The sequence below is a fragment of the Manis pentadactyla genome, chromosome 4 (genome assembly GCF_030020395.1).
Source record: "Manis pentadactyla isolate mManPen7 chromosome 4, mManPen7.hap1, whole genome shotgun sequence".
Lineage (NCBI taxonomy): Eukaryota > Metazoa > Chordata > Mammalia > Pholidota > Manidae > Manis > Manis pentadactyla.
This window is the reverse complement of record NC_080022.1, coordinates 32715833-32728366: the sequence shown is the minus strand read 5'-3', so window position 1 is coordinate 32728366 and position 12534 is coordinate 32715833. Positions and strand designations below refer to the sequence as shown.

Genomic DNA, 12534 nt, shown 5'->3' with positions numbered 1-12534 from the left:
ATAATCTAATACAACCCCCGTATTTTGCTATTGAGGGCATTGAGACCCAGAGAGGGAAATGACTTGCTCAAAATCATACATCTAATTAGGGAAGAGTTTGGGGAAGGGGAGGAGTGAAGAATCGAATTTCCCTGGCAAGAATTAGAAGTTCCTATACACTGTCTTTATTTGACCCATGTAAGAACCTGAGGCTGTAGTACTGGTATTGCCCTGTTTTACAGAAGAGGAAACTGCTTCACAGAGTAAGACAGTGCAGTTGTGTCCTGAATGCATTCACCTGAAGCACGCAAATTCAATTATACACACCTGGCCAAAAGGAAAGAGATCTTGAGTATCCAACTGATGAACTTGGGCCTCCCAGTGAGTGTGAGATGGAAGGTTTGAACTGGAGGCCGGAACTCTTAACTGCTTCCGTGTACCTCTCAGCAAGAGCATCTCACCACTGATCCCAGTGAGTAAAGATATACATTCTGTACAACATTGCCCTGAAGGCAAGCCAGCTGCATCAAAGGCACACTGATCATGACTTAGGAAGCCTGGCCGTGTTGGGCTTGGTGAGACATGATGTGTTTATCCCCAACATGGCATCTTCCTAAAGGATCTTCAAGAATGATTTTGAGCTTACCTCCCTGTCTCCTCCTCCATTGGTACGTGACTGGTCCACATGTGTACAGCACAAACTTGGTAAGTGGCTGCACCAGGGCCAGAATTCAGCCCCACATCAGAGCTGTCTCCCCCTCAGGCCGTGCCCCTAATAACCGACTCCAGAAATACAGCATAGGAGGGCCACCGTTTCTTACTTATTACTTAATATTACTTATTCCAGGCACTTGATGTAGATTTTCATATTTACTCTTCAAAAAAACTGTGGTAGATAATTGTTACTCTTAACCTCGATTTGCGAATGAATCTGAGCCACAAAGAGATGAAGTCACTTGCCCAGGGTTATCCAGCTCTAAGTGATAGGGGAGATAATAATAGCAGCAGTAGAGCTGGGACTTCAAACTGAGGCTGTCTCCCCGGTGTCTGCACCTTTCACCACGCTGGGCGGTGTCAGTTCTCAGCGTGATGGCCTGAGCTATGGCGCCACGGAGGACGCCGGCCTTACAACAAAGCAGCGAGGCTGCAGTGCACACCGGAGGCCACCAGAGGGCGCAGGGCGGCCAGCTGCCTGCCTCTCCGTAGGTCTCTACCACCGGGCTGTGCTCCCTTTCTCCGCAGCCCCCCTCCGGCCTGGTGCTCCTAAAGACAGGGACCCCAGGGGTCATCCCTCAGAATCTCCTGAATCAGATCCTGCTGGAGAGGCAACGAGCCCCTCTGCTCTCCAGGAAACACACTGGTGGGGCTGCTCCAGAGCTGTCTCTGAGCCCGCTGCCCACCTCAGCCCTCCTGCTGCCCACTGCCGCTTACTCCAAGATTAGCACGGGGAAGGCCACCCTGCCATCAACCCCACATTCTGAGTCTCCTGAGGCTCTGCTCTTCTGCGGCCAGGTGCTGAGGACTGGCATTGCTTAGGCAGGTGTGGAGAGGGCTGTGCCGTACAGCTTGCCCCTGGGCGCCCTTGCCCTCCAGGTCCTGCCTCTGCCCGAGCAGGCCTTGGTGTCCCCACACCCTCACGCGCTGACTCCTGCGGCTCTCACAAACATGATTATTGCCACCATTTTCTAGGCCCTCTGTCCAGAACCTGACAGTCATTATCTGAGCACTCTCAACTGCCTTAGTGGCTCATGTCATTTCCCTTTTAGTACTAGAGGTGAAGTCATGTGCCCCAGGTCACAGCCACGGAGAGAGGTTAACGAGAGGACAGGACCCCAGATCTGCCGGACTCCCGCGGCTCTTCCCACCAAGGCATACTGCCTCTGCCACAGCACTCCACAGCTGTCCCTGACCTTCCCCAGGGCCTGCACTACACCCCGTGCCACCCCAACCGGCCCCAGCACAGGGCCTGAGCTGACGTCACGGTGGGTGAATGACGCCCCCTCTCCATAGAGGCCCCCAAAGGTCAGAGGAGCAACTTCCTGTCCCAGACAATGGCAATAAAAACATCTGAGGACACTTCCCACCCTTCCCATGCCTGAGTGACGTTCATAGGCAGAGGCCTTCCTGGGAACAGTCCTCTGTGTGAGTGTGTGAGTCTGGGGTGTGTATTTGGAAGCCCTGTAGCTGGGTGACTGTACGTCAGGGTAACTGTGCTGCTGCAGCCTGATGTGTGTGACTGTATGGGAGTGAGCTCTTGTATGTGTGTGCCTGTGTGCCCGTGATCCGTGCCTTTGTGTGTGCTCATGTGCTGCGTATGGGGGGGAGAGCATGCTGCCTGGAGGGAGCGGGACGGCTCCTCACTCAGATTCTGGCTCCCTGCTCCCTTCAGAGCCTCACTAGCCACTCCTGCCTCCTCCAAGAGCCCATGTCCTGGGAGACGCTGGGATAGAGCTGGGTTCCCAGGCCCTGCCAGGGTTAGTGGGATGCTGGTGAATTTGTCCCCTGTCCGCATCAATCCCTGGCCTTGCCCCCTCCGTGGCTCCTCCCTACTGCAGCCCATTGAGCCGGATCCCAGATCAGCCTCTGCCTGCTCCTTTCCCTGGGCAACCCCTACCCTGATCGTCCAAACCTTCCAGAAGCTGGTCTGTTGCAATCCACTGGCCTGGGGCTTAGCATGTTCCCTGCAGGCCGCAAAGGCCAGAAAAATACACAGCCTCTGGAGTCAGGAGAGCCTAGAATTCCACCTGCTTTGACACCTCCATGGCCTCCTGCTGTCACTGAGTTAAGGGCAAAATGCCTTAGCTTAGTATTTAAAGCCCCCTTCTCTGGCTGCCTGTCCACAGCTCCCCTCAGCACACTGCTGCAGCCCTGTCCTCCCCTGCCCTCTGCGCTGTGCTTCCTGCTGCCATGCCTTCACCCTCCAACCCCAGTCTCTGGATCTACATCCATTGGTCAAGGCCCGGTTCAAATGCCTCCTGTCTGACAAGCCTCCTTAGACCTGGCCCCAGGGGAACTTTCTTGTGGGTCTCAGGGTGCTCCTGTGGAATGCTGTAGAGTTTGTTCCCGTTTCCTATTCTCCCTGTAGCCTGCAGGCTCTGGAGCATGTGGCGAGCACTCCAGCTGTGTCTCTTTCTTTCCTAACAGCTTTCAGGTGTAGCAGGTTGTCTCAAGGCCGGTAGCCAGAATAGGCTGGGAGTGGGGGAGAAGCAGGCAGCTGCTGGTAATGGAGCCCCCCACCACCTCCTTCAGGTCAGGCCACAGGGATGTGAGCTGACATGGGTGAGCAAACACCTAGACGCATCCTCTGTCCACTCTCCAGCCCTCCTGCTGGATCATGGAGGGAAAGAACCTATCCACCCCAGGGCCTGGGAGGTGGGAGGGAGCCCCCACCCCGGCCTGGATGTGGGCACAAGCCAATGGGCTGCAAATCCAACTCAGCCTCCTCCCTGTGAAGCGCTGGAGCCTCAATTTCCTCCTCTGAAATGGGCATCGCTGACCTACTTCACAAGGTCTGACTTGATGCGACTTCACGTCGCTGCTCCTTTCTACTTCCTCTTCCTTGAAGATGGGAGTCTGGAAGACATGCAGAAGGTATGCACTAAATAGAAGTTTCAGCTTTTCTTCGGAATTTGTGAGAACTAGTGTCTATTCTGGAATTTAGAGCCTTGTGGCCCACAGCTACCTCCAGGTCCACCTGGCAGTGAATCTGAAAAGTTGTGCCTTCCTCTAGGATGAGGGAGCCCCACATGTGTGCCACACTTACCCTGTTGGCTGGGTGCCCTTATGCAGTGCACTACCAGTACAACCGTACACAGTGCCTCTGTATGCACCCTTGGGAAAGTCATGCTTTCTTAGCCTCTCTGGGCCTCTGAACTTCAATTTACCCATCTATGAAATGGATTCCACAGTTATTTCTTACATATTCCTAGAGCTGTGAGGAGGTCACATACATTGTAATGTCTTCTTCAGGTGGTTCAGGGAACCAAAGATTGTTATACCCTGCAGGACATGTTTATAGGCAGGATGGGGAGGCTGTGAAAAAAGGGCCACACCCTCTTCAAGGTCACACAGATCAGTCTGGGAGTCCCCAGACTCTCACCTGGGCTCTGCTCCAGGCCTGTCCTCCTGGGGTCAGCTGAGGCCCCAGGCCTGTAGGGAAGCAGAGCCAGACCTGGGAGGACTGGGCCTTAGTGGACCCACTTTAATGTGCATACTGGAACCCTGTTAAGGTCACCCAAACCCAAGAGTAAAGCAACCTCTGGGCCAAAAGAGGTGGTGTCAGCATCCTCACAGGGACCAGAGGGCGGCCCAGACAGCAGGGAGCCTTGGCAGCGCTGGTGTTGGCTGGGGAGGGTGGGCCGGGGGTTGGGAGGCTCAGGGCCACACCTGTAAAGCACGTAGTCCAGAGTGAGTGCTCGATAAACATTCACTGCTATTGTTACTGTTATGATTGCTATGAATGCCACAACCTTCCAGGTCCCCTAGGACCCAGTGGCACCCACTAAATGCCAGGCCTTAGGCGAGTACTGGGGCCATGATGGGGCAAAACACAGGCTTTGCTTTCAGGAGCTCAGAGGAGCACAGGAAAGATAGCTCAGTAAGTTTTCTAATGAAGTGTGGGAGGCTGGTGGAGCCCAGAGCAGGTAGAGATGGCCTTAACCCGAGCTTACAGTGGCTGGGGGTCAGTGAGGAACATTTCCTAGACAATCTAAAATTCACATTTGACTCCACCTTTCAGACGTAAAAATTGAGGCTTGGAAAGGTCACCCAGCTGTTCAAAGATGGAGCTGGGACTCGGGCTGCCTGGTTCTAAAGCCAGAGTGCCCAGGTCTGGGCCCCTGCTTTCTGGTCCACTCCGGTGGGCTTCTGGGATCCTGGTTGAAGGCCGAGCAGGAATCATGAAGCTCCTTGAATGCCTGGCCAGGGGGTCTGGGCTTTCTTCTGAAGGTTTTGGGCAGCTACTAATGGGTTCCCAGGTATCATGGCCCGGAAGGCTATGCAGAAGCAAGAGTTTGCCAGAAGAGGAGGCCCTGGATGTGGGGAAGCCTAAAGAACCCAGGCCCACCTGCTACCTGAAGGAATGTGGGTATGAGGGCTGAGGGCTGTGGGGTGCTGGGGCCAATACCTCAAGACTCAGGTGTGGGCCTGGGGGCCAGGAAGCCTGGGGTTCTGGGAGGACCCCGAGATCCAGCACCCAGCAGCTTCAAAGCAGGACAGGAGGGAGAGGCCTGCATTCACACCTGGGCTCAGGCTGGGCTGGGGAATTTGGGGGGAAGGAAGGGGAGTTGGTTCCCACTTCCCAGAGAGACGTCAGAGGAGGGGTTGGGTAGGGCAGGCCCTAAGGGCTGAGTCCTGGGATCCAGTTCCTCTTTCCCACAGTGTGCAGCAACGTCACTCCTACAGTCCCTCTCCCACTCCACCCCTGCCTCTGTCAGGTTAAGTCCTGGCTAGGGGCCTAGGGGAGAAAGTGACTTTAGGGACCAAAGACCCTTCCGTTTCTCACAATCCTGCTAAACCTTAGGAGGGAACGTTAGCCAGAAAAAGGGCTCCTTCAGCAGAAAGGCCCACCCAAGCCCATCCTGAATGATAAAGGACACCCCAGTCTAGTCTGAGCCCTGTATATAACTCCCAGATTGAACCCTGATCATAGAACCAACTCTACCCACCTCCACATCAGTGCAGCCCCACTCCAACCCAGTCACAGCTGCCCCTCTGATTCCAAGCCTGACCCTGCCACCCATCCCTACCCTTCATTCCATTCCACCCTGACCCTGACCCCAGCCGCAAATGCCAGGTCTGACTTGAGCTCCTATTGCTAGCTGGGACTTCATCTTGCCCTAACTTACCCCCAATCCCAACCCGTATTCTCAGGCAGCCCTTAAACCAGCTTTCACCCTAACTCAGCTCACCCCAGCCAGCCCCAATTCCAGAGCCCACACCTGCACCAGCTGCTCTCCTGAGCTGTACCTGGTGCTCACCTCCACCCCAAGCTCAGGACATTCTACCCTGATGTGTATCTCCAGCCTTACCTTCAAGCAAAACTCCATCCGTAACCCCAGCATGCCCCACCCCCGCTGCTCACTCGCTCCTGGCTCTCAACTAGCAGAGGCCACCTTACGGCCAGACTGGATGTGTAGACATCAGCGTGTACACACACACGTGTTCACACACAGCCCTTCAGCACACACACGTGCGCACACACACACACCTCCCACCCCTCAGCCCCTGTGCATACACTTAACATGAAAAAGGGGAGGGAGTCCAGTCTAGCTCTGAGGACCAGCCTGCAGGGCAGGTGGCCCCTCCTTGGGCTGGACTCCTTGGTAGTTTCCCCTTGTCAGGTTTCTTCTCCCTCAATTTCTCCTGTCATATTGACTCTTCCCACCCAGGGAGTCACACCCCTGCCCACTTCCCCCTTCCTTAGAGCTGTCCTGGCATCTGGTGAAGTTGGAGCTCCTGGGACTTTCCCTCCTCCTTGTCCTGGGGGCCTGTTCACAACAGAACACAAAGAGCGCACACTGTGCCAGGGCACATCCTTGTCCTCATGGGGCTCAGGGTCTAGAGGGGCAGAGACACACACCCAATGAGATTCCCATTAGGGGAATGTACCTGCTTCTAGAGGACCCAAGGGAAGTTATTTAGCTGGGGATGCATTGGGGGTTATTTGATCCGGGCCTTAAAGTTTGAGTAGGAGTTCACCTAGTGACAAGGAAGGAAAAGTCTTCCAGGGAGATGCAATAGCATGTTCAAGACAGGGAGCATGTTCAGGAAAGGGGTGGAAGGTGTGTCTGGCAGGAAGGGCCTGGCCAGTTGGAGGAGGTGGACAGAAGGGGAGGGCTCACCTGGGGGCTGGTTGTCAGGCAGACACAGCAGACTGAGTCGGTTAGGGGAGCAGGGGCATGGGAATCAGCAGGGAAAGGGGAGGAGCTTGTTTGAGGACAATCTGAGGCTGGAGGGCAGCAGGATTGGCACAGGATGAGGACAGGCTGTGGCTCAGAAGGGCAGGTGGTCCCCAGAGGGGCCAGTGGGGACCAGAAGCTGCTGCTGCTACTGATAGAAATAACAGTGACTAGGTGACCCTTCATTGAGTGCTTATCTCCCGTAAGGGAGGTATTATTATTAGTCCCCATGGAGGAAAGCAGGGACACTGAGTCTCAGAGAGGAGAAGCAATCTGTCGAGGTTCACACATGCTGAAACCAGACAGTAGGTAGGACTTGAATTCAGGCCTGTAGGACAGCAGAGCTCAGGCCTTCCTCAAAACCAGAGGGGCCAAACCGAGCATCTGCCTTGGTCTGCAGCTCATCTCTTACCGTTTGAAGCCCCCTTGCAGCCCCCTCCTCCCCTGAGGCTGAATTAGTCATGTCCCTGAGTATTCCAGGCCTATCTCACCTCTGGCTGTCCTGCAGGTAGCATCCTCTGCAAGAAATGGCTTTTTACCCTCCACCTCTTCTCTGAAAATCTCCACCCATACCCCAGAACTTGGCACTGGCAGACGTCCTTTAGGAAACCTTCCTGAGCTGCTCTGCCCCTGGCTGGGTGAGGTGGCCTCTCCATTTCCCACCCCCACCCCCACCCACTCCCCGAATCACTCTGCGTGGCCACTGTCAGGCCTCCTTCCTTCATGGCTGGGCTGGGTCTGCAGCCCCACCCCAGCACAGGGCTGGGCCCACAGCAGCTGTCAGTGAGTGTGTGTGGTTGGTGAAAGAATGTAGGGCCCAGGCCAGCTGTGAGTTAAAGTGGGAGCCCAGGGAGGGGCCAGGGCTCTGCAGGGCTCCTGGGACTAATCTCTTATCTGCCAGGACTCTCTTGAGCCTTATCTGATTAGGCCTGAGTTGACAGGCAAGCAGATGAGGTGTTGACAAGCTTCCTGGGTTACTCAGTAACCCTACCGTCTTTAAAAGTCCCACTGTTTCTCCCTGGCATCCAAACCAGCCACTCCTGTCTCTTGGGCACTGCTGCCATGAACACCTTCCTGCTGTCTGCACTGTGCCTCCTTGGTGCCTGGGCTGCCCTGGGGGCAGAGGGGGTCACCGTGAAGGTAAGTTCTCTGTCCCTGGCCTGGCCCAGATCTCTCTGTGCCTTCTGTGCCATGAGCCTGCCCCTTGATAGCACACCCCCATTTCGGGGCTGGAGTTGGGGGTGTGTCTAAGGCCTGGCTCTTCCTCGGGGATCCCCTTCTTGGTCCTGTCTCATACACCTTGGCTTCTAAACAGGTAGAGAGAAGAGAAACGAGCATTTGGGAGGGCAGGGGATGAGCCAGTTGACTGCGTGCTTGCTGTGGGCCAGGCCCCTCTAATGTCTCACTGCAGCCCCAAGAGCACCCGGGAAAGATTAGTTCCATTTTTCAGAAGCAGAAAACGGAGCCTCGGACAGGTTCTGTTAACTGGCCACAGGCACGTGGCTGGGAAGTGAAGCAGCTGGATTCAATTCCAGACCTTACTTCCCAGTCCAGGACGCAGCCAGGGCGCTGGCCTGGGTCTCGGGAATCATGGGGCTGTCCTGGAGCAGGCTGCAGCCTGGCCTCACTCTGCACGTGTCTCTCAGGATGGCGAGTTCTCCTTTTCTCTGGAGTCAGTGAAGAAGCTCAAGGACCTCCGGGAGCACCAGGTGCCCAGCATTCGGAAGCACAGGAAGGGCGGTGGGCCCGTGGTGCCGCTTGCCTGTAGCTACTCGCAGTTTCCCAAAGAACTCAAGCCTCTCTGCAAGGAGCCCAATGCCCACCAGATCCTCCAGAGGCTGGGTGAGTAGCCGCCTCTCTGATGGGCACAGCCACCCTGACTGGTGGCTCTCGAGGGAGACGTGGGCTCTGATTGGTAGGATTCGAAGAAGGCTCTCCTCTGATCGGTGGGTCTTTATTGCCGCTGTAATTAGTTCAGGTTGCCATTGACGAGTTTACTTAGAAAGATGCTCGCTTTGACCTCTGCCTTGGGTGCGCTGCGTCGCGGTTCTGCGTGGAATCTGCTCTGATTGGCTGGCTTGAGCGGTAGCTGCATCCTGGCCTGGGGAGGAAAGCCCTGCAGATCAGAGAGGACAGGCCTGGGTTCCTCCTGGGGTCTGGGCGGTGGCCGTCCCAGCTCTGACCCAAGGTAGGAGAGGAGATCTGGGGAGGGAAACTGGATCTCACGGGCCCCATCTCTCCTGTCCAGAGGCCATCGCCGAGGACCCGAGCACATGTGAGATCTGTGCATACGCTGCCTGTGCGGGATGCTAGGACATCGGGATGCGTGGCCTTCTGCCCCTCCCCTGCAGGACGCCGGAGCTCCGCACATCTCAGCCTTCCCTGCTGCCCAGTGAGGAGTGAGGAGAGAGCGGCCTGGGGGGGCCCAATGGGGGTCCCAACCCCAGCCCCCGACCCACCCGAGCTGCTGGATGCTCCCCAAAGTCCACCCCAAGCCTCAGCTAATAAACCAGATCCCAGAGTGCCCCTGGGTTTGCTTTGTCCCTTCCCTGCGCATCACTCTGCTAACCACCCAGCTTTACGGATGCCTGCCCTGCCCTGGCAAGCTCGGGGTCTAGTGTGCCAAGCGCCAGGGCCCTGCTCGCCCTGCTAAGCTACCAAATCCCCGTGGCTGTCACCACACACAGGCAGTGAGGGGACCTGAATCTCCAGACCACCCCTGGGGGAGGTGGAACCTCTGCTTTTCATCCGCATCTCCTGGGATCACTGAAGTCACTGAGCCATGTGCAAGCACAGGGGGCTGTGCTGGTTTGCAGTCCAACACAGACACTTGACCAGTTATGAAATGGCTCCAAGCCCTAGAGTATTTAAGGTGCCTCAGGATCTGCCCCCCTGAGCCTTCCTGTGTGCCTCCTGTCCTCCCCAGATGGTTTTCTCCAGCCTCCCAGGGAGAGTCTTCATGCCCAACGCTGTCTTTGAAGCTCCCTGGGCACTTTGCTTGCCCCTTGTGCAGCTCTGGGCACCCTGTGATATAACAGCTGCCGTGCCTGGGAAGTCACTGTGACCCCCAGAGTGGCTGAGCCCCACCATGTGGACAGCTGTGTGGGAGCGTAGCACAGGTCAGGGAAAGCAAGCACTACTGCGTTCCAGCCGAGGTCTTCCATACGCTGTGTGGTCTCGGGAAAGTTGCTTTCCTGCTCCGTGCCTCAGTTTCCTCCTCTGTAAAACTGGGATGGTAATAGTCCCTGACTCCCAGGCTAGGTGAAGTAATGCATGTAAATGTTGGTGTAGTGCATGGGAAGTTCAGGTCACATGCAAACATGAGAGGGTTCAATAGGCAGTACAAGTAAACCAAGGACAGGGGAACCAGGGTCAAGCTGAGAATGGTTCAGATGAGGGCAGGATGGGAGGCATGGAGGGAGGCCTGTTAGCAAAGCTAGAGAGGATGAGGAAAGAGGAGGTAACCAGGGTCTTTCTTGGGACGTGGAGATGTCATGGAGTGATTCGGGCAGGATTTCCTGGCCTGCGGAATTTGGAGGGTGAGCTGTTTTCTGGGCCAAGCTCAGGGAAGGCTTTGTGATGGGGAAGGGAAGGCAGACATTTGCCCTAGTTCTTGACGTTTGCATTGGGATGCCTGGAATTTCAAAACCAATGTGGAGGTAGGGAGGCAGAGGGCATCCCAGAAGGTGGGGCTGGTGCGGACGTGGAAGCAGGAAGATCTGTGGCACTGCAATAGTTCAGCCTTGACAGGGTGGAGCCTGAAGCATATAAGGCTGGGTTTGAGAGTGATCATGTCATTTACCAGCCTCTCTGAGACTTGGTTTCTTCATTTGAAAATGGGGGTGATAACAGATCCTGTTTCCCAGGGTTGCAGGGGAATGTGACAAGACGTGTGGTGGGGTAGAATCATTTAATGCTCCCACTCTGGAGCCCTACTCTCTGGGTGTGCCTCTACTGGCAGTGTGATTTTGGGTAGGTTACATAGCCTGTTCTCGCCTTAGTTTCCTCATCTGTAAAATGGGAATGACAAGAATCCCTCCTTCATAGGGTGAAGATTAGATGATACAAGGAAAGCTCTCAGAGCTCTGCTGGGCCCATAGTGAGCACTTTGCCAATGTTACTATTATTATTTCTGTGTAGGTAGCTCAGCCTGTGCTTTGTGCACAGTAGGTGCTCAGTGAGTGGCAGTCCCCTTCCCCATTTCCTCCCCAGGCAGATAGGAACCCAGTGTTGCTGAAGGGAGCAGTTGGGATGAGGCTAGATGGTGCATGGGCTCAGTTTAGACTGAAGAGGTGGCACTGGGGAGCCATGGACGGGTAAGGGGCACCATCACAGCAGCACCATGATGTTCTCTTGGCATAAGGAGCACGGGGAGTCTGTAGGATGCAGGGCCAGGGAGGAAGGTCTGCCTAGTCCAGGGACATGTGATAAGGGCCCATCTTGAATAATGGCGGAGAGATGAGAGGGGCCCCGAAAGACGCAGGAGGCATTGCAAAGGCCCCTAGCCAGCCTTGCCTGTGGGGTGAGGGAGAGGGGAGAGCTGGAGCTCTGGGCTGGCCTGGTAGAGTGGGAGGCTGCAGGGCTCATGGACAGAACTGGGCAGTCAGGGGGGGCCACTGGTCTGGGGGAGTTCACCATGGCCTTGGCCCTCAGCGAACTGAGCTGAGAAGTCACGGCCCCTTCGTGCCTGGCTTTCCTGCTCTCTGGCTACCCCGGATACAGGCTGTGGAGGAGCACACCCTGCCGAAAGAAAGGCCTTCCTCCCAGCAATTCCCAGCATGGCCCCTGTCTTGCATTAAGGCACTGAAGGCCTGTGGTGCAGACGCCGTGGCTGCAGGGGGCCCTCCATCAGGTGGCCTTGGCCATGGCCAGTGCCAGGGGTGGCAGTTCTACAGTGGCTCAGAGCTTGGGCTCTGGCCCAGACTTCCTGGGGAGAAGCCTGCTTTGCCACTTTGCTGAGCCTGTGATCTTGGACTAGGTAGCTCTCTCTGTACCTGGGTCTCCTTGTTTGTGAGGTGGAGTCTGTGTACAGAGTAGTCCCCGCTTCAGGAGACTGCTGTGACATTCAGTGACGTGCAAAGCGTGTGGAGTAGTGCCCAGGGCTAGCAAATGCTCAGTAAGTGTTGGCTCTCATAATTCGTGTTCCTCAGGGCCACCAGAATGGAGAGAGTGAGGAAAAGTCTCCTATCCAGAGCTGGCCAGGTGGTCCTGTGCAGCCTGAGGTGGGCAGGAGCTCAGGAAGGTAAGGGTGAAGGTCCAGTCAGCTTCTCAGGCAGCCCCGGCAGAGTCAGCCCTCACTGCGGGCCTCGCAGGGGACACCCTGTGATTCTTTCCTCCCCCCACCCACTCCTGCAGCCCATCTCCTGGAGAAGCAGCTCCCTCCATCCTCCCCGGACCACTGCAGCCAGCCAAGGCCTTGAATTAAGCTTGGGGGTCAGAAGGGTCTGGTTGCTCTGAGGCTTCTCAGCAGTATGATCTTAGGTGACTCATTTCTTCCCCTCCTTACTCCCTCCTATATGAAATAGGCTTTCATGAACCAATTCCTCAGGCACTGGAAACCAGGGAAATTTCCGACTGTATCGCAAGCCCATCCTTTCTCCTCCACCCACCCAAACTCTGCCCATGGTTCCTGGGAATGAGCAAATGGACAGCTAGC

General features: G+C 56.0%; 1 protein-coding gene across 1 annotated transcript; it reads left to right on the top strand.

The window, feature by feature from the left end:
- The first annotated feature begins 7861 nt into the window (after nucleotides 1-7861).
- On the top strand, nucleotides 7862-9402 carry GUCA2A (guanylate cyclase activator 2A). The gene is made up of 3 exons (XM_036892983.2): nucleotides 7862-8018; nucleotides 8525-8720; nucleotides 9127-9402. Exons 1-3 carry the CDS (start codon nucleotides 7941-7943, stop codon nucleotides 9189-9191), a joined length of 339 nt encoding a protein of 112 aa, XP_036748878.1. The 5' UTR covers nucleotides 7862-7940; the 3' UTR covers nucleotides 9192-9402.
- Nucleotides 9403-12534: the final 3132 nt, after the last annotated feature.

Bases quoted from the DNA above. Each gene is read 5' to 3' on its own strand.
- GUCA2A (XM_036892983.2), top strand. From the start codon at position 7,941: ATGAACACCTTCCTGCTGTCTGCACTGTGCCTCCTTGGTGCCTGGGCT. The intron at 8,019-8,524 runs GTAAGTTCTCTG...CGTGTCTCTCAG, and splicing joins CAGAGGGGGTCACCGTGAAG to GATGGCGAGTTCTCCTTTTC. The intron at 8,721-9,126 runs GTGAGTAGCCGC...TCTCCTGTCCAG, and splicing joins CCAGATCCTCCAGAGGCTGG to AGGCCATCGCCGAGGACCCG.